We start from the raw sequence: 22118 nt of genomic DNA on the forward strand, positions 1-22118 counted from the left end.
TGTAGTTCTTTTGTCATTTGTTCTGCTTGGTGTTCTCTGAGCTTCCTGGATCTGCAGTTTGGTATCTGACATTAATTTGGGGAAATTCTCAGTGATTATTGTTTCAAGTACTTTTTTTCAAATACTTTTTCTGTTCTGTCTTTCTTGTTCTATTATCCCCATTAACATGTATATTACACCTTTTATAGATGCCCCACAGTTTTTGGATAGTCGCTTCTGTTTTGTTTTCCAATCTCTTTTTTCCTTGCTTTTTCAGTTTTGGAGAATTCTATTGAGATTTCTTCAAGCTCAGAGATACAGCAGTGTGCAGTCTAGTAATAAGCCCAATAAGGACATTCTTTAATTTTGTTAAGTTTTTGATCTCCAGCTTTTTTATTTTTATTTTTTTGGTACTTTGTTAGAATTTCTTTCTCTCTTACCCACTATTTTCTATTTTCTTTTTTTTTTTTTTTTCCTTTTTGGCATGCTGTCTACCTCATTCTTTGGCACCCTTAGCATATTAATCATAGTTTAAAAAAAAATTCCTGGTCTGGTAATTCCAACATACCTTCCATATCTGGGTCTGGTTCTGATACTTGCTCTCTGTTTTTTTTTTTTTTTTTGTCTTTCATAATGCCATGTAATTTTTTTTTTAATAGTTGAACATGATGTGACAGGTAAAAGGAACTACTTGAAACAGGCCTTTAGTAATGTGTTGGTAAGGTATGGGGTAGAGGAAGTGTTCTATAGTCCTATGAGTAGGTCTGTTTTAGTGAGCCTGTGCCTCTGGATTGTGAACTTCATAAATGTTCGTTAAATATTTCCCGCTGTCCCCTCACTTAGGTGGGACAGGATGGCTAGCTAGAGTGGGCGGGAATCATGTATTTCCCTTTTTTTGGTATGGAAGAGTATAGTAGACTGGAGTTCGGGATTTCCATTTCTCCACTTGGAGAACTAGAGCAGCAGGAGACGGGTATTTTCCTAGGTCAGTTAGGCTCTGATAAAACCCCAGCAGGTTAAGTCTAATTAAATAGTTTCACTTAAGGTCAGACATTGTTAAGGAGAACAGAATACTCACATATTTCAAATTGGTTCTTTTTCGGTTCTCCCTGCTGGAAACATGATAGGATTTTGCACTGATACTCACTCTGAAAACCAAGTTGAACTCTTGGAGGTAAAACTCAAGAAGTGTGGTCTCCCTCTGCACCACGATGACTGGGTCCCCTGGAGTTTTTGACTCTCAAGAGTTGTCCACTCTGAGCCTCCAGCAATTTGTTAACTACAGGTCAGGTTTTCCTACTCTGACACTGGTTTTCACAGAGTCACAGAGGTTTCTACTGATGGGTTATGCTCTGGTAAGTTGTGATTCTCTGTTTTCATCTCTCCATCTCTTAATTTTTGGTGCAGCTGTTTGCCCTGTGACCTCCCTTTTCTTACAAATGTAAGAAGAGTTGTCGATTTTTTAGTTTGTTTAACTTTTTACTTGTTGTTAGGGCAGAGTAGCAACTTTCCAAGCTTCTTACATATGGAAATCAGAGGGGGGAATTACTTTTTAAAAAAATATTTTAAATGTTTATTCTGGTAGGAACTCCATACAGAAAAGTGCACAAATCATTAGTATACAAATCTATGAATTATAACAAAGTGAGTCCATGCAAGTATCCACCACACAGATGAAGTAGAACATTACAACATCCCAGAAGCCACTTCAAATCCTTTTAAATGTTTACCTCTTCTCTTCCTGAAAGTAACCACAATCCTGACTTCTAACACCATAGTTTAGTTTTGACTGTTTCTGAATTTTATATTAATAGAATCATATACTTCTTTGTGTCTGCCTTCTTTCTGTTAAAAATTATGTTTTTTACGTGTGTGTGTGTGTGTGTGTGTGTGTGTGTGTGTGTTGGGTTGTTGGATCCAGCTACAGTTGTTCATTTTGATAGCCTTATCGTTTTCCATTGTATGAATAGACTATACTTTATGAATTCAAAACTGAAGATGGACATTTGCATTATTTTTCGTTTACGGTTTTTATGAGTATGGCTGCTAATAACTTTCTCGTATATGCTTTTTGGTGTACATACTAATTCATTCTTGTGGAATATATCTTAGAGTAGAATTGCTACGTCAGAGGTGATGTTCACATTTAGTTGATATGGACAGTTTTCCAGAGTGGTTGTATTCCATTTATATTCTCACTGGTACTGTTGCAAGTTTCCATTATTCTACATATTCACCAATATTTTGTATTGTTAGGCTTATTTTTACTAATTTTAGGTTCTTAATGGGTGTGGTGTTTCATTGTGGTCGTAACATGGATTTTTCTGATTACAAATAGAGAGGAGCACGATTTAATCTGTTTATCAGCCATTTGGATGTCTTTTGTAGTGTTCTTTTCAGGCCTCTTGCCCTTTTTTTTTTAAATTGAGTTCTCTTTTTAAAAACTTGATTTGTAGAACTTTTTTATATGTTCTGTGCACAAGCCATTGTCAACGCTGTATGCTTCAAGTACCTTCTCTCTCTCTGTGACTAGCTTTTGTACTTTCTTGGTGATACCTTTTGATGTACATAAATTCTTAATTTTAAAGTAGTTCTTTTTTTTTTTTTTTTTTTTTTTTGAGACGGAGTCTTGCTCTGCTGCCCAGGCTGGAGTGCAGTGGCCAGATCTCAGCTCACTGCAAGCTCCGCCTCCCGGGTTCACGCTATTCTCCTGCCTCAGCCTCCCAAGTAGCTGGGACTACAGGCGCCCGCCACCTCGCCCGGCTAGTTTTTTGTATTTTTTAGTAGAGACGGGGTTTCACTGTGTTAGCCAGGATGGTCTCGATCTCCTGACCTCGTGATCCGCCCGTCTCGGCCTCCCAAAGTGCTGGGATTACAGGCTTGAGCCACCGCGCCCGGCCTTTAAAGTAGTTCTTAGTCATTTTCTTTATGAGTAGAAATTTCTGTGCCCCGTTTATGAAATCTTTGCTTACCCTAATGTATGAAGACATTCTTGTATGTAATTGTCTTGAAAGTTTTATTCACATTTAGATCTATAATCCACTTGGATTTGTGTGTTTGTTTGTTTTTTGGCAAATACAATGATTAAAGACTTCAGGTCAAAAAATTTTTCATGTGGATACTCACTTGACTCAGCACTGCTTTTTGAAAACATCTTTCTTCGTTTCTTATTTTGTTATAAATTAAGTATGCATATATGTGCTTAGAATTTTTGCATCTATGCTCAAAATGACATTGACCTATAATTTTCCTTTCTTCTTGATTTATATCTTTTGTTAGTAATGTTACTTGTTAGAGGAAACTCTTTATTTGAGTTTCTTCTCATCAGAATTAACCTCATAGGGGTTTTATCATATGCAAGTAGCTAATACTTTAATGGTCTTACTGAAATAGGCCAATGACTTATTACCCCTAGCCGTTCTTACCATTCCTCCCTCCTCTAAGTCGGTAGTCACTTGGCAGATGAAGACTCTGAGACCCAGAGCAGCGACAGCTAGTCAGTAGGAGGTTGATGGCTTCCTGACACCCAGTCCATTGTTCTTTCTTCCATGCTATGCTTGTGTCATTCTTCCTGGTGATGCTTCTTTAGCAGGTAGTAGGCAATGGAGAAGGACTCTGTGTGGGTACCTGAGCTTTGCTTTTCAAACACGCAGAGTGTTTTCTATTCTTGATGCCTATGGCCTCATTATTTTATAGGTAGTATTTCGAATCCTCAAAATAACAACACATATTAAACAGTTCTTAAACTTTTGTAAGTTAAAGCATAGATTAATTTTGGTTTACACCTTTCTTCAGACTATTGTTCCACTATTTCCCTTTTTCCACTACCATATATTCCCAAGAGTTTATACTGAATATTACATTCATTTGAAACAAGTACTCTTTTGTTATGGTGATCGAATTCTAACTTTAATTTTTAGAAGGGATAGTTTTGATTCTCAAATATAACTCCCTTTATGGTTTCCAAATTTTCTGTTTGATATAGCCTGCTAAGGTTAAAGTTTGTTTTTGCCCACTCTTAAATTTTTATCAGAACCATTCTTCTTTGTTAAAACAACTAAACTTAAGTATGGTTCATAAAGACATTAAGTCAAATAGTGTTTTTTTTGTTGTTGTTTTTTTTTTTTTTTTTGAGTTGGAGTCTCGCACTGTCACCGGAGCCGGAGTGCAATGGCATGATCTCAGCTCACTGCAGCCTTCGCCTCCTGGGTTCAAGCGATTCTCCTGCCCCAGCTTCCCAAGTGGTTGGGATTACAGGCCCCTGCCACAACACCTGGCTAATTTTTTGTACTTTTAGTAGAGATGGGGTTTCATTATGTTGGCCAGGCTGGTCTCGAACTCCTGACCTTGTGATTTGCCCGCCTCAGCCTCCCAAAGTGCTGGGATTACAGGTGTGGACCACTGCGCCCGGTGAAGTCAAATAGTTTTAAAATAATAAAAATAATAAAAAATTAAACAATTTTTTTCTATTAAATATATTTTAAAAGGTAAGTTCTGATAGTATGGTCCTAGCATAACACTAGATATAGATCATTGGAACTATACTGAAGTAAACTTGTATTTTTGGTCTGTTGATTTTTGTCAAAGATGCCAAGACCATTCAGTAGGGCAGGAAAGAATGGTCTTTTCAACAATGGTGCTTTATAAACTGGATATCCCCGTGCAAAAGAATGAATTTGCAACTCTTCCTCACTCCACACCCAAAAATTAACTCAAAATGGATTATAGAACCAAATGTAAGAGCCAAAATAATAAAACTCTTAGAAAGCACTAGGCAATGGTTTCTTAGATACAACACCAAAACACAAGCAACCAATGGAAAAAATAGATAAATTGGATATCACCAAAATTAAAAACTTATGCTTCAAGGAATGCCATCAAGAAAGTAAAAGAAAACCCATATTATGGGAGTAAATACTTGCAAATCAATTTTTAAATTTTTGATAGTCTCACTCTGTCACCCAGGCTGGAGTGCAGTGACACGATCTCGGGCTCACTGCAACCTCCACCTCCCTTCAAGCAATTCTCCTACCTCAGCCTCCTGAGTAGCTGGGATTATAGGTGGACACAACCATACCCGGCCACGTTTTGTGTTTTCAGTACCGATGGGGTTTCACCATGTTGACCAGGCTGGTCTTGAACCTTTGACCTCAAGTGATCCTCCTGCCTCGGCCTCCCAAAGTGCTGGGATTACAGGCATGAGCCATTGTACCTGGCCGAAATCAAATATAAGACACGTATCTTGACTATTATAAAGGGCTCTTTACAACTCAATAGTAAAAGGACAGATAACCCAATTTTTAAAACAGACAAAATATTTGAATTTCTTCAAAAAGAGTATACAGATGGCAATAGCACATAAAAAGATGTTTAACACCATTTAACCATGAGGAAAATACAGATCAAAACTATTATACACCCCCAGGATGACTAAAATAAACAATGATAGACAAATAAAAATTGATAGACAATAACAAGTATTGATGAGGGTGTAGAGCAATTGGAACCCTCATACATTGCTATTGGGAATGTAAAGTTGTGCGGCAACTTTGGAAACAGTTTGTAATTCCTCAAAATGTCAAACATAGAATTATCTATAACCTAGTAATTCCATTCCTAGCCATATATGCAAGTGATATGAAAACATTCCTCACAAAAACCTACACACAGGTGTTCATAACAACATTATTTGTAATAGCCAAAAAATAGAGATACCCCACATCTATATATGTCCATTACTTGGTGAATGGATAAACAAAATGTAGTAAATCCATACAATGGAATATTATTTGGTCATAACAGGGATGACTGATACATCATGCATCAACCTTGAAAACATTCATGAAAGAAGCCAGTCACAAAAGGCCACATATTGTATAATTCCATTTATATGAAATGGCCAGATATGGCAACTCATAGGCTAGATATAATCTTTAGGGAAAGGAAGTAGATTAGTGTTTGCCTAGGACTGGAGAGATCAGGGTAAATGGGGAAGGATTGCTAATGGGTATGTGGTTATTTTTTGGGGTGATGAAAATGTTCTAAAATGGATTATTTGGTTGCACAACTCTGCAGATATACTAAAAATCATTTTATTGTACACTTTAAAGAGGCGAAGTTTGTGGTATTGAATTCTATCTCAATAATACTGTTATTTTAAAAAGATAAAGTCTGAGATACCTAATTGTCTCTTTCATGTTATACTTGGGATTTATTATTCTTATTCTAAACTTTTAAGTCTGGACTTTGGTTAGAGTTACTTTCCTAGTTATGTCCTCCATACCCTATGAGTCAGAACCTTCTAATGCTTTACTGGCCCCTATCCTTATCCTAAGTCAGAACCTTCCTAGAGCTTTGTAGGCCTCCTAAATTGTGTTTATAATCTTTTGGACAATCCAGTCTCTGTTGTATTTTTCTTCCATTGAATTTCCTAATTTCTTCCCCTGAATTACTTAAAATATCTTAGACTGTTCGTTCTGCTCTTAAATTGTTTGTTTCTTCCTTTTTTCACCAAATTATATGTACAATAATCATCTATTATAAATGCGTTTGTTTTTCTAAAATAAGTGTATAGAGTTTAATGATGGGGTTGGAGGGATTCTGTGAGGGCCACGTAGAAAATTATACTGTGTTTGTTGTTTTGTTTGCTTTAAAGATAAGTTATGAACTTATCCTTTATAAAGTTTTGAACAGGTGACTAAAATATTTTTAATAAATAAACAAAAGTCAGATGTTAATTTTACTTGAAAGTTGGTAAAGTGAGAAGCATTAGAAGGAAAGAGTGACTGAGGAGAGTACAACAGTCATAGGAAGAGTGTATAGAGTTACTGAAGAACTGGCAGCAAGGTTAATGCTGTGAGGTAATCATCTCCTCTCTGTGTCTATCTTAGCCCAACCCAGTCCCAAAAGACCTTTGGGTGATACCTTCTACTCTGACCCCTTCTTCCTTTCCCCTCCCCTCCTTTCTCCCATATTCTTACTATATTTGCCTACTATTTCATTTGACCCCTCTTCCACTAAAGCTGCTTACATCTAGATTCCTGTCTCCATGTGTTACCTGCCTTACCTTAATTCCTTGCCAGCCCACTTCTCAGCTTTCTGTCCTAAATTTTCTACTCCTGTTCTTCTATTCTATAGCCAAATGTTAAGCCCCTTCATGTCTTGTTCTGCTTTTTCTCAGACAGCACTCCTAAATCCTCTCCTTTCTTTCCTTTTTTTTTTTTTTTCTGAGACAAAATCTTGCTCCATCACCCAGGCTGGAGTTTGCAGTGTCAGGATCTTGGCTCACTGCAACTTGCGTCTCCCAGGTTCAAGTGATTCTTGTGCCTCAGCCTCCCTAGTAGCTGGTACTGTAGATATGTGCCACCACACCCAGCTGATTTTTGTATTTTTACTAGGGATATGTGATTTGCCATGTTGGCCAGGCTAGTCTTGAACTCCTGAGCTCAGGTGATCTGCCTGGTTGGCCTCCCAAAGTGCTGGGATTATAGGCATGAGCCACCATGCCCGGCCTCCTTTCTGAGGTTCCAGCCTCCAATTCCAATGCTTCCTTCTATCTCATGTCCACCTATTGTGTGTGGGCAACCTGCTTGGTGTCTGTCCAACCCTCCAGAATATACTACTCTGTAGGATAAAGAGACCTGTGTCTTTGAAGTGAAATGCTTTCAGATATGTAAATAGTTGTATTTGTTGAATTTACTGGAAGTAGGAGGTGATGTTAAGGTTTAGAAATCCTATTATAATGAATTCTTAGAGGAGATTTCAACTAAAAAATTTTTTTAGTTAGTCCTTACTGAAATAAGCCAATGATTTATTTCAAAAAGTACCTGTATCTTTAATTTACTGGTAAGAAATGACCACAATGAGGACCAAGGCTTAAGTAAGGTTTTAGGAAATGAAATTGTGACAGATATATATGGGTAAGTCAGTGAAGAACATTTGGCAACTAAAGGCAATATGACAGTGACCCTCCTCCCTTCCCCAGTTCTCTAAGTCACAAATTTAAGAATGAGTCATAGCACAATATATTGGAAAGGGAAAGAAAAGCAAACAAAAAAAAAGGGCTATCAGTGTTATCCCATTTCACTCTGAAGGAAATTTGTATATGAATATAAAAGTATCAGAAAGGATACAGTTAATATATTCTGTGAATGATAGAAATGTGGTTTTTTTCTTTGTTCCTGTTTATATTTCCTAATTTTCTTCTATAATGAATGTACATCACTTTTGTAATAAACACATTTTTAACTAAGAAAAGTGATAGCAGAAGTGCAGAAAGTAATTATCCTGAATATAAAATTAGAAGCACCAGTGGAATTGGTGTTGTATGAAAATAGTCATGTGAAACAGGGAAAGCATTGGATTATCAGTGACATTAGCCATCTCTTTAGTTTTTGATATTTGATATTTTGTTGTTTTTGTTTGCCTTAAGTTACTTTGGCATGATTTTTATGTGCCTTTAAAAGATGTCTTGGTGACTGAGTAGACTTCTTATGAGGTTGAAACTAGAATATTTTTGATGGATTTGGAGAATTGATTTTATGATGAAACATGAGAAACTGCTTTGTGTAAAAATTGTCTTTTCACAAACATACCTGCAAATATGTAGTCCTAGCTATATTTGACTTCTTTCAACTGAAGAGAGATGGGTTTTGTGTCTTTTTTCAGTGATTTAATTGTGAAAGAGAGTTGTATAGAAAACTAGCTGAATCCGTACAATTGTTTTTTCTAAGGGAATGGTGAAAGAAATTGTTTCTATTTTATCTATATGTTAAAAAAAATCAAACAAACACAATTTATTCTTTATTCCCAGATTAGAAATGATATTTGCCAAATTTGATGAAGTGCAAAGTTCAGGCGGTATGATTTTGAGTGTCTGCAAAGGTAAGAGTAATTAAGCTCTCAAATATTTCTAAGACTATTTAGCAAAGTTTTAGGCACTAAAATGTATATTACTGGTTCAAAAGAGTTGATTTTGTGGCCTGAAAACTTAGTTGAGATATAATAACAAAATATTTACATCCTGCTGACAATTATCCATCCTCTGATTCTTTTGGAGTGAGTGAAAATTTAATAGTGGGTCAGTTGTGTAAAATGATACTGTTCTTTTTTTTTTTTTTTTTTTGGTGATACTGCCTTATATTTTGTGTCTTCTGGGTCGAGGTATGATGACCTTCGTGCCCTCCATTTTCTATGCATAAAATGTGTTTTTATACCTAGAATAATTGTTTTATTTAGTTGTCTTTAACAGAAATTGTGGGGTTGATGGGTTCTGTATATAGACTATCTGGGATGATACTGATCAAGAGACTCATACACAGGAACTTCACTAGCATAATCACCTTGGGCTTCTTAAGTAGAATGAGACCAAGTTGGAATTCAGGGATGTTTGGAGTTAATATCTGGTATTGACTTGATTTTTGTGGTTCCTCTCCTTTTTGTAAAGTTGATAAATTATGATTAGCTTTGTTGGGTAGCATTTGCTTACACTTGAGACTTTAAATATTAATTAGCCATATATGTAACAAATGTATTCTGTTTCCAAAGATAATATAGGTTGTTTTTCCACCTAGTAGTTTCATATTAAAGAGAGTGTGGTTAATTTAGTAATATAAATGATGTTGGAGTAAAAATTTGGTGTGTGAATTTATAGTCAAATAATAGGAAAACTAGTTACTCATAAAATTTAGTTACTGTTCTTTGGGTTAAACCAAGACTGAGGATGTGTTACAGGAAGTCAGAAGGAGTAAGTGAGTGTTAGAAAGAATGTGTTTACCCACATCTAAACATAGTTCCAGAAGCATAAATTGACTTCAGTGCTACCAGTCCTCACCTTGAATGCCAGAAGATTCTCACTTCACTTCTCTGAATAGAAAGTGTTTTATAAGTACCTTCTCCTTATTTTTCTAGCAGTTACCTCTGTCAATTTCTAAAGAAACCAGAAACAGTAGGAAGAGATTAGACAAGATCCTTGAACTTGTGTGTTTTCATAACATGATCGTTCGTGTATTTCAGACTAAGTAGTTACAACTCTAAGGAAAAAAAAGTAGAATACTTTTAAAATCTGAGGTATTCATTGTTTGGGTGTGGTTTATTTCGAAAGCACTGTTATTCTTGTATTTTGTGACATTATTTCTGTTACCTTCAAAATAGAGCTTTTTTGTTTCTTATTCTTTAGTTCCCATTCCTTTTTCTATTGTTTATCACTCCATAAACAGGGAGGTTCAGAGTTAGTCTCTGGCGTTTATTTTTTTTGAAGAAGAAGACTTCAAAGATTGTTTGCATTGACAATTACAGTCTGAATATTGCAACTATGGTCAAATGTGAAAGTTAAAGTCTATATTGGTCATAATGTTTTTGATGATAATATGCTGTTATTGAAAAATTCCTTAATGAATTAATCAACAAGAAGATGCTAGAAGAAGGAAACCTATTTATCATGTTGGAAAATCCCAGGGCCCAGGCCTCCTCTTCCCTGTTTTTATTCTCTTTCTTAGTGATCCAACCCGGCCCAAAGGCTTTACATGATAACTCTTTGCTAATGATTCCCAATATGTAGTTCCAGCCATCATTCATCTCTCCTTTGGGTTAGGTCTAGACTTAGTAGCCTGTGGCCTTGATGACATTCCCATTTGGCTGCCTAATAGGCATTTCAACTTACTATGTCCAAAAATGAAACCTGTTATCTTTTCTTGCCCCTCAGATCTGTTCCTTCTCCAGTATTAGCCATTTTAGTCAGTGGCACCATCATCAGCTCAAGCTAGAAACCTGACTTGATTTCCTATTCTAACTGATCAAACATTTCTACTTCTGAAATACTAACATATTCCAAATTTGTTTATTTTTTCTATCTCCACTGCTAATATCCTCTCTAAATCTCCTTTAGCTTTTGCCTGGACTACTTCTGTAGACTTCTGTTCCATGTTTGCCCCCAGGAATCCATTTGCTACTGAGAAATCATAGGGATCTTCTTAAAATGTAAATTAGATCATGTCACAACAGGAAGAAGATAATGAAATTTCTCCCCTTAAGGAACCTGTAATCTAGTGATAGAGATAGATCATAAACAAGTATATACAATGTGGTTACAGTTGGTAATGGAGGAAATATAACTACGCCTTGTTTAATGAGTTTAAATTATTCATAAATACCCTGTGCCAAGTGAAAGACCATTAGATGAAAATATTATTTTCAGCAGTATTGATGAGAAAAATTATGGTGTGTTTTATCCTAGCCCATGATACTTGAGTTGTTTTCCCAGGTAGAAAAATATATCAATTGAATACTGAAAACAAATTTTTATAAGTAACAATTTGAAGGGAAGTTGTACGTAAAGTAATATCATGGAGTTTAATTCAACTTCTTCTTTATTTCTGCACAATTTTTCCCCACAAAATTTTCAGGCCTTTGTTGATTCATTTTTATTGCACACTAAAACTAAAACTGTAAATAAAGTGATAGAAACAGAAAACATTTTAGGAGAGAGTAAAAGCTCAGCATGAAATCTTGTGGAAATAGTTCATGCACACAAAGAGCTGTTGAAGATACTACCTTTTCTCTCCCTCACTTGGTGTTATTTATGCAAAATAAATTATTTTGGGTCCAAACATAGCATGCAATTCAAATTTGTTCCACTTGATATTCTGTGACCAGAAACTATTATGGTAAACAAAATTTTTTGGTGTGTCTTTGCCTGAAACCATAATAATGAAACATCACATATCTTACAGCATATTGATTTAGAGTGTTTTATGATGAAAAAATCATTTTACTAAATACCAGAAGCCAAAGGATTTGTTGTAAAGGTGCTACAACTTTTTTATAGCTAACAGTTGTCATCTGAACAGTCATAAGTGAGCTATAGAGTATTTGATGGTTTTTTGAACTCAATTTGTCATTTAAAAGTTAGGCAGAGTCCCTAAGTGCAGTAGAATTAGCTCTGCTATTAGAAGAAAACCGGACTTAAAATCTGTCAGATTGTGACTAGAAGGAGGGAACACCAGCCCTGTAGGAAAGAAAAGACTGAAAGTTGGAGGTCCCCTGCGATTATGGCAGACTGTCGTGTCGTTATGGAGCTTTCCAGACAGTCTCCTGCACAAACCAAGGATGTAAACACTAACAGTGTTGGTGGCTGTAATTGCAAATCCTTTTCTCTTTCACCGTGAAAAAAACTATGCATAATTATTATTTGTCGAGTGTGTGTGTAGGACCTAATACAGTCTTGGCCATGCAGTCCTTGTAAAGTATTTTCTGGCTTCTCTGTTGGAAACAGTTGCTAGGAAAAGAATTGTTCTTGGAGGCTGGCAATAAAATAAAGCCTGGAAATGAGGCTTTGAAATTACCTTAATATTTGGCTTCTATGAGTCAATAAGATAACTTCCAATCTAGTTTTGTATGTTTTTATAACATACCCTTTAGTGAAAAGCAAAGCAGCTCTTTTCTTTGGTTGATTTTTAAAATGTATCTGTTTGTGACCATGAGCTCCAGGACCTTCCTTCAGAGCTTGACAATGTGCTGATGGTTCTGCAGCTTGGATAGAGGGTGCTCTGCGCCCCTGCAGCTGCGCATTGGCTAGGTTCTGTCTCCACCAGAAGCAAGCTTTGTTCCGTGTGGCCCTGCTGTCCGCACACAGAGCAGCCTTTGATGGGCTGCCTTTGACGTGATTTGTTTACGGCAGCCAGAAATGCTTCCTGCATAATGAGAGCAGTTAATCATGGAAACTGGGCTATTCCTGTTTGTGCACTTCTAGCTGTCTTCTGTTGTAAATATTAAAAGGTAACGACAAACGGATGAAAACCTTTTTAAAAAGGCGCAAATCAGTTAATCCATCAGATCATGTGATTGCTACTGATTACATGGATATCTTTAGGGAAGCAGAAAATGATTGCTGAACACATGCCTTGTGTTTTGATGATTGCATTAAAAGTCCCCCAGCGGGATGGCATTTATTGGCTCTCAGAGCTTTTCTTAGATTAAATTTCAGACAGCCAGTACAAGGAGAAACATCATAACCTGTATCCAACAGCATATGTGCAGCTAAAGAATAATCTTAATCAAGTCCTTCTAGGCTCTGCTAAATAAACGAGGGTTTTCAGCAAGACCCCAGACTTTTATTTTGAAGTGGAGTAGCAGCTGTTGGCTATTGCGGTGCAGAGCTGCAGCGAGGCCTGGGTCACACAGTGCTCCGGGTGTCTGCAGGCTGCAGGCCGAGCCCAGTGGCGCAGGCACTGGGCTGTACTTATTTGCTGTGCTATTTGACCTCTTGATTTGAGAGAGCTCCCTGGACCATCTAATGGCTATGGGAGATGGTGAGTAAGATTTATTTTTCTTCTTTTGCTTGTGTTATACACTTCCTTTTAAGGTGACGATCATTTGCTGTGTAAGAAATACATTTCTCCCTAAAGAATGAAGGACACTTGTGTGTTTGTGTGTGTGTACACTTGTGTGTGCATTTATGCATGTGTGTGCATGTCATTTGACGTCTTTTTTTACTTGATGTATCTGTGTGGGATCTGGCAAGTATAAGGTGACAATTTACCTTGTAACCCAAGCAAGCTTCAGTCTTGGTGGTAGATACGAAGGGATATTCGAAGAAGCGTGGAATATGTGCAGAAGCTTAGAGGAAGAACACTGCCTTTGGAGGAATGACAGATTTTGGCAGGAGGATTTGACTAGCTAGCTTGATATCCTTCCTGTTATATTTGATACAAGTAGAATTATGTGGAAGTAAAATATTTAAGGAAGCAAAATGGCTTGCTATGGGCATTATTTTAATTCATATGATTGTTAATTGTCAGTGTCCCTAGTAAACACTTTTCTAGAAAATATTTAACCTTTTAAGATGCACAAGGTGTAATTTGATTAAAAATAGATTTTTGCCAGTGTTTCAGTTTGGTAAGAATAATTTTAAAAACACATTATTTCTATAATGCCTAATAGTTCTCCAAAGCACTTTTGTATACTTGATATATATTAACTCCTCAGGTATGAACAACTCTATGAAGTGTTCAGAGTATTTTGGTATTTCCATCTTACAGATTGGGAAACTGAGACCTGCTGAGACAATATGTCCCAGATCCAGGCACAGAAAGCAAACCAGAACCAAATCTAGGGTCCCAAATGTGCATTTGATATTTTCCATTATAACACCTAATACTTGAGCTTTTTTTCTTTTTCCGTTACACCTTTTTCTGTTATGAGGCCTAGAGATATACTTTATAATCACATCAACATCACAGATATGTATGAAGGGAAATCTGAGGTTCCTCAAAAATGTTTTGAGTGTTTTTTTGCTAGGTTCTTAAGGAAGACTGGTCCTTATCTGGAGGTTTTAACTCTTAGTGGTTTCAGCCTTCTTTGACTATGTATGTAGTGAACTCTTCTAAAAAGTCATTCCCCTAGGGGCTATAAGGGATAGGATACAAATGTATCAAAATGATGGTATTGGTAGACAGTCATTTAAACTATTAATGTACATTTAAATGGAAATCTGATAGAAAATTTGGTTTGGCATATCGTCATGATTTATTCAAAGAATTTATGTAACCATTTTATATGATCTTATGGAAATAAATGAGAAAACAGTTTTTCAACTATCAATTTTTAAGACAAAAGCAGGATTAACAAATAAGTTCTCATATACTTAAGGGCATTGCCAAGTTTCTCCCTTTTTTTAAAAAAAAAAAAACCTAATTTGTAGATAACTCTAAATGTTGCATTTGGTGTAGGCCATATCCAGATTTTATTTTCTTTCTTAAACATTTTAGGTTCAATGGTTATAGTTTTATGTTTACTTTGTTTTTCTTTTTTTAGATAATACATAACATTTGGACTGTTTAGGAATATATTGATTATTTTTTTAAAAAGTAACCTCTGACGAAGATGAGAGGATAACATTTCAGCTAATTCTCTTCTATAAAAATGTATACCTTTATAAAAAATTTAAACAATAAAGATATGTATATAGAATAGGCTGTCTTGGAATTTATATAGTTGTTAACAGTTTGATATATACTCCTGCATATTAGTCTTTGTCACATCCAATGCACATACACTATACCAGAGTCATGTAAACATATAAAACAGGAACATATAAAACAAATGGATTATAGTGCCCCTACCTGATGTTTTTTGTTTATTTTAATTATGAACTTAATATACAATGTCATTGCCCTTTCAAAATTCAAACAATGAAAATAAAGCAAAAATCCCTTCAAAACCACCTTCAAGACCTGATCCCAGGTATAAACAGAGGAGAACACTTTTATTAATATGGAGCATGTCTTTTTCTACCTGTTACTGTGCCTTTACGTACATACTAAGTATCAAAGTATATGGTTTTGCTTTGACTGTGTTTACATAAATGATACCATTCTGAATGTAATTTTGCCATTTGCTGTGTTTACTCAGTATGGGATGGAGCTTTTTAAAAAATACCATTGTGTTATTCTGCATCATTTTTTTAAACGGTTTGTAATATTCTATAGTATGGACATATTATAACCATTTTGTCTTCTATGGAAATTTATTTACTATATATAATTTTTCTAAATGGTTCTGAAATAAGCACCTTTGTACAAACCACATGTGTTTGTGTATACACACACACATATATATTTCTTAAAATAGTCTGGATGTGGAATTTCTGAATCAAAGTTTTCATTCATTTTAGAATTGTGTTAGGTATAGCTAATTTGCTCCAAAAGAGGCTAAAGCCACACATACACTCCCACCAGTAGTGCCTGCTGTCCTACATTCTTTTCAGTTCTGGTTATTATTAAAATTTGCCTGTCAGATGGTTGAAAAATATCTCACCCTGTATAAACATCTGTGCTTTCTGATAAGATTGATCATCTTCATATGTTTGGTTATTTATATTTCCTTTTCGGTAGATGCCTTTCAGCATCGTAGCCAACTTTTTGGTTGTTGTTTGTTTATACTTGCTTTTTATATATTCCAGTTATTAATCTATTATCTATTGAATATGTGATGTAAGCTTAACTTCAAGACCACGTGAAAGATTTCATTAGCAGTTTTATTTCTAGGCAAACTTGGATTTGTGAAGCACTATAATGGCTTTCACTTAAGAATAGGGGGCGGGTTTGGGGGGCTTTTCAATTTAGTTGTCCTCACCCTTACCCATGAGTATTAAACCAAGCAGTCATATAATCATGCAGTAGCTCTGGTCAGTCAAACCAGATAGAGTTAAAAACCTGTAGGATTATTATGTGGTGCTGAGCCCTGCAGTCTGCCTCAAAAAGCAGGCAAGAGGAATTTGGCCTTTTGTTGTTATGCTGCAGAGTGGCTGGAAAGAAGTAAGGTTTTGTTGTAAATAGATTGTTTCTAAACTTTTAACATTTCAACACAATCTATTATTCCAAAAATGAGTTTTTAAAAATGTATGTACAAGCGATGATATAACCATGACTTTCTAGAGACCAGCCTTCTGGGACTGCATCGAACTAATATATAACTTGGTGTATATATATATACACACACACATATATATAACTTGATTTGTATACATATCTATAGCTTGGTGTATATATATACACACACACACACATATATATATAACTTGGTGTGTGTGTGTGTATATATATATAACTTGATCTACAATTGTTTATAGGATAATAACAAGAAATTAATACTAAATAGATCTCTCTTCTATGCTGTTGAATATTCTTTGTGATACACTAGGACTGGGTAATTTAAATTAATGACAGAAAGCAACCATTTGACTTACTGGCAGGAAGGCTAACTTTTCTTGTAGGAACATTGATAGAGGGAAAAGAAGTCTGTAAGGTGAAAAAGTAAATTACAAGGGACAGAAGACTGGGCATTAGCAGTAATACAGGCAGTAAGTAGCAGGCACTAAGATTGAAAAAAGACAATGACTAAAATAAAGCCACCCTATAGTACCTTCCTGCTGTAGCTGTTGAAGGTGTTGTACAACCATCCTGTGTTTTAGGTCTGTGTTAAGGGCATCTAAGTGCATATACTTTACCTTTGAATAAATAGTATCCTTCTAAGGCAGTCTCATTTAACCCCTTGGATCCAGGGTGTTGGGCACCAATAGTAACATATCCTCAAACCTGGTGTTGCTAATAAACTTGAATCTTCAAGAAAAGGTTTACATATTTTCTTTGTACATATAGAATAGTACAATTGATGTTCTTACAGCTGCAATACTCTAAACTGTCTTGAAAATTTAAGTACTTGAAATGACTAAATTTTGTAAAGGTTCTAAGTAAACCTTATTCTGAGCCTCATTTGTTATTTAGTTTGATATTATGGCCATTATGGCATTTGATATTATGGCCATTAGGGCATGTGTTATTTAATTTCATTAACACCAAATAATGGTTTAAATTGTGATTGTCTCTTTACTTCATTGGACTGTTCAAAGTCTTGAATTTTTAAAGGACCCCATTTAAATAAAAGGGCAAAAGTCTTCAAATATATTTTTAACTAGTCAGTTATATCTACCTAGAAATTTCAAGATACTTTATCAAATATCTTGGCCTCTATTCCGCTTTGTATAGAACTGACTTTCTTATAAATAAATAGTTAACTAAGGTTGTGCTACTGAGAATACTGCATCTTCATGTGAATATTACAATATAGCCAATTGTCTTATTTTTGAAGTGCTTGAATTTTCAATTTCTAATAATTTTACTAAAGTTTTTCATTTTAGTTTAAATTGAAGATGTTTTAAATTTTTACTATTTGATTCTTTTACTTCTGAAAGCTTGTGATTTTCTTTAGCTGTGGGAAGCTTTCTCCTATTATTTTTTCGTAAGTTTTCCCCTTTATTAGTTTAGTCTTTTCTTACCTATTATTCAGATATTGAACTTTCTGGGTTGATCTTCCGTCTTTTATGTTTTGTCTTCACTTTCCAGTTTTATGTCTTTCTCTTATCCTATATTCTGGGAGATATCCTTGACTTTCTTACCCAATCCTTCTATTAAATTTTAACTTTGACAAACAAAAGTTTAAATGTGTCTAAGAACTTGCTTTTTCCTTTTTCCATGGTTCCATTTCCACAAAATCCTGTGTGTGTGTGCACGCATGTGCACATTTGTGTGTAAAATGTTGTGCTCCCTGAATCGGGAATGAGAAAGAGTTTAATAAAACCATTCCATAGATTTTCTGTTGCTCCTTGTGCTCATCCCTGTACTTTCTGGCTTAGAAATAGTCACTTCTCTGTTATTTTAGCTTCTGAGAATCACAAGTTGTGGCTTTACTGTGGTGTTAATGGTGTTATTCTTCAGTAGCTGTTCGTTCTTTTTTTTTTTCTTTTTTTTTTTTTTGACAGTTCAGAGCAAAAGGAATGTGCATTCTTTTTATTTGCATCTTTTAAGAATTCATTGTAATCTTTTAGATGCTGATTTCACATATTCCACCTTCATCTCATTTTCTTTACCTTTTTGAGTTATTTTATTGGGATGCCACTGCAGGATTTTAAACAAGGGAGTAAAGTGATTAAAATTATTATAATTTTTTAATGAAGCATTTCAAACATACCCAGAAATAGAGAGTATTATAATGAACTTCCATTACTACTCATCATCCAGTTTCAAGAAATTATCAATACATGACTAGTATTTATTCATCTATATCCCTACCCTATCTTTTCCCAGCCATAGTATTCTGCTGGACTGAGATGTGTGTATATGTGCACATGGTACTCATCATGTATATCAAATAAAGTGTCTTTTAGAAAGACAGTTACAATACCATTGTCACACCAAAAGTTTAACCCTTAGTGTCAAATAATATGTTCACATTTTCTCAATTGTTTTATAAACATCTTTTTACAGTTTGTTTTGAATCAGTGTTTGAAGAAGGTTTACCATTGCAATTGGTTGAGGTACCTCTTAAGGCTCTATTCATCTATAGGATTTATCTCACTTTTTTCTCCTCTTGCCATTTATTTATTTATTTATTTATTTTTGAGACGGAGTCTCGCTCTGTCGCCCAGGCTGGAGTGCAGTGGCCGGATCTCAGCTCACTGCAAGCTCCGCCTCCTGGGTTCACGCCATTCTCCTGCCTCAGCCTCCCGAGTAGCTGGGACTACAGGCACCCGCCACCTCGCCCGGCTAATTTTTTGTATTTTTTTAGTAGAGATGGGGTTTCACCGTGTTAGCCAGCATGGTCTCGATCTCCTGACCTCGTGATCCGCCCATCTCGGCCTCCCAAAGTGCTGGGATTACAGGCTTGAGCCACCGCGCCCGGCCACCATTTATTTATTGAAGAAAAAAATGTGTTAAATATTCTTCCTGCACACTAGATTTTTTATTGTGTTGTATGGTGCTTTTATATTTCTGCTTTTTAATGTTTATCTCCTGTATTTCCTCAAAATTGAAAATTTTTCTAATGACTTGATCAGAATCAAGTCTCATGTGTGATATTTTGGATTTCTGTCAGAAGGCATACACTGTCTGATTGTCTTTCTTTGTGATGCTAATATTGAACTGTGAGTTTAGGTGTTACCAGCCTGATCCATCCTTTATACAGTTCCCCCTCAGCCTTTCATTTAGTGATTTTGGCAGGCATTGATCCCAATTGCTTTTTTAGAGGATTATATTGTCTACTTTGTGATTTGGAAGGAAGTCAAAAATAGAAGCAAGGAGACCAGTTAATAGACTGTGGTAGTAATATAGGCAAAGACAATACTGGTGTGGCCTTAGATTAGGAGTGGCAGCAGAGGTAAAGAGAAATAGGTGGATTTAAGCACGAGAACTGTTGGTAGATGATCTCTGTGGGTCAAAGGAAAACTTGAGGTGGGTTACAACATTATGAGCTTGAGCAGCTGAATAGATGGTGACGTTATTTACTGGGATTGGGGAAGACTTGGGGAGATCAGTTTTGGATGATGTTGGTGTTACGTATCTATATGAAATTAGAGTGACTTGGAGATACCCATGGGGGTGGATATCTAGTAGGCAATTGGATGTATAGGTCTGGAACTCAGAGATGGTCTAGGCTAGAGACAAACATTTGAGAGCTGTCAGCATATAGAAGGTATTTAAAACCATTGAGAATAAATGAGGTCATTTAGAGAGTGTGTAGTCTGGAGAAAAGGAGAATATTCAACATTTAATTGTTGGGTAGAGAAAGAACAGCCAGCAGAAGAGACTTAGCTTGAGGTACCTGTGAGATTAGAGAAAAGCCAAGGAGAGCTTCCCATTGCAAAAGCACAGTGTGGAAAGTGTAGACAGCTGAAATTTGAGTTTTCCGAGGCATCTGTGGTATAATAGTTTATAGGGATTATTGTTTCCTAATCTCAGTTTGTAATTTAGCTGTTAGATATAACCATAGTCACTGCTGGATATGCAAGGGTGTAAAACAGTTTAGAAATCCCACGTCTTGTTGTTCATTGTTTTAATTAGAATAAGGAAGGATACAACTTCAAGGGAAAAGAGGAACTTTGGTATAAGAAACTACTTAATGTGAATCGGAGCATATTTTATGCATGAAAATTCATGGTGTTGGGGGTTCTTCTTACTGAACTGTTTGTTTCGCTGAAGAAAATTCACACAAGATGTATTTTTTTTTTCTATGAGATGTGGTATAAATTTTGGCTTGCTCTTTTATTTGCCATGTAAAATGGAGCAGTTTTTCATCTTTTATATGAATTTGAGAAGCAGAAGTTTCGGGTTTTGGAATACATGTACCCATAAAAGTGAAGTGGAGGCCGGGTGTGGTGGCTCATGCCTGTAATCCCAGCACTTTGGGAGGCCAAGGCGGGCAGATCATCTGAGGTCAGGAGTTTGAAACCAGCCTGGCCAACATGGTGAAACCCCATCTCTATTAAAAAGACAGAATTAGCTGGGTGTGGTGGTGCATGCCTGTAATCCCACCTACTTAGGAGGCTGAAGCAGTAGAATCGCTTGAATCTGGGAGGCAGAGGTTGCAGTGAGCCAAGATCACACCATTGCACTCCAGCCTGTGTGACAATAACAAAACTCTGTCTCAAAAAAAAAAAAAAAAGAAAAAAGTGAGGTGGAAAGTTTAGAAAGCCATTTCAATACATGGCTTTCCTGAAGTGAGAAAAAGAAAAAAAGGGACAAGGCATGATTAATATAAATTCACAGACCCTTATCTGAAACCTTGGGGTCCACTTGTGTTTTGGAATTCGGAATGTATTAGATTTTAGAAAATTAACAAGGTCATACCCCGTGCATTATGTAACTGTTTCTGCTGGGCTTGGGGCAGTACCCTATAAATCAAGCACATTAATGTTTTTTGGGTTTTTTTTTTTTTTTTTTTTTTTTTTTTTTTTTTGAGACAGGATCTCACTCTGTTGCCCAGGCTGAAGTGCAGTGGCGCGATCTTGGCTCACTGCAGCCTCTGCCTCCTGGGTTCAAGGGATTCTCCTGCCTCAGCCTCCCAGGTAGCTGGGATTACAGGCATGCACCACCACAACTGGCTAATTTTTGTGTTTTTTGTAGAGATGATGTTTCGCCATGTTGGCCAGGCTGGTCTCAAACTGCTGGCTTCAAATGATCCACCCACCTTGGCCTCCCAAAGTGCTGGGATTACAGACGTGAGCCACCACGCCCAGCCATGTTTTTGCCATTAAATGTATGTGAGTTCATACTGAGTAGAATACACATAAATAGCTTCGTGTCAGTTCACATCATGTTTTGTCATAAGCTGAGTTCAGATCAGTTTTATGCTACCAAATGAGTTTAAAAGACAAAAGCTGGGTTTTCAGAGCTTTTTGACTTTCAGGCATGCAGATACGTCATTGTGGGCCTATAGTGTTTCAGTGCTTGCTGGGGACAGTTTCCAAGTGTTACTTGAGGCAACAAAAGGCAAAACCTTATCTTAACTTGGTCTTCTTTTTCCTTCTCCCCTTCTCCCTTCTTCTACTCCTTCTTTCCTTCAGTCTCTTCCTCCTCTTTTTCCTGCTCTATTTTAATCGCTTCCTCCATCCACTTCCTCTTCCCCTCCATCCACCTCCTCTTCCCCTCCATCTCTTCCATTGTTCTCCATTTCCTCCTCCTGTATTTCATCTCATCTCCCTCTCCTGCCTCCTCCATTTCCATCTCTTCCTCCTTCATTTCCATCTCTTCCTTCTCTATTTCTATTTCTTCCTTTTCTCCATTTCTTTCCTTCTTTCCCATCTCCAT

General features: G+C 36.2%; 1 protein-coding gene across 40 annotated transcripts in view; it reads left to right on the forward strand.

The window, feature by feature from the left end:
* Positions 1 to 22118, forward strand: part of CLASP2 (cytoplasmic linker associated protein 2) — a 222363-nt gene that overhangs the window by 40382 nt on the left and 159863 nt on the right. For 27 of the 40 annotated variants that reach the window (XM_050779319.1, XM_050779320.1, XM_050779327.1 and 24 more), the window contains exon 7: positions 8792 to 8862. In XM_050779319.1, the coding sequence (XP_050635276.1) occupies positions 8792 to 8862 (71 nt within the window). Of the gene's footprint in view, positions 1 to 8791; positions 8863 to 12491; positions 13287 to 22118 lie in introns of those variants that run through there. The other 13 variants (XM_050779353.1, XM_050779358.1, XM_050779363.1 and 10 more) reach the window with 1 other exon arrangement.

Source organism: Macaca thibetana, chromosome 2 (assembly GCF_024542745.1).
Source record: "Macaca thibetana thibetana isolate TM-01 chromosome 2, ASM2454274v1, whole genome shotgun sequence".
Classification (NCBI taxonomy): domain Eukaryota; kingdom Metazoa; phylum Chordata; class Mammalia; order Primates; family Cercopithecidae; genus Macaca; species Macaca thibetana.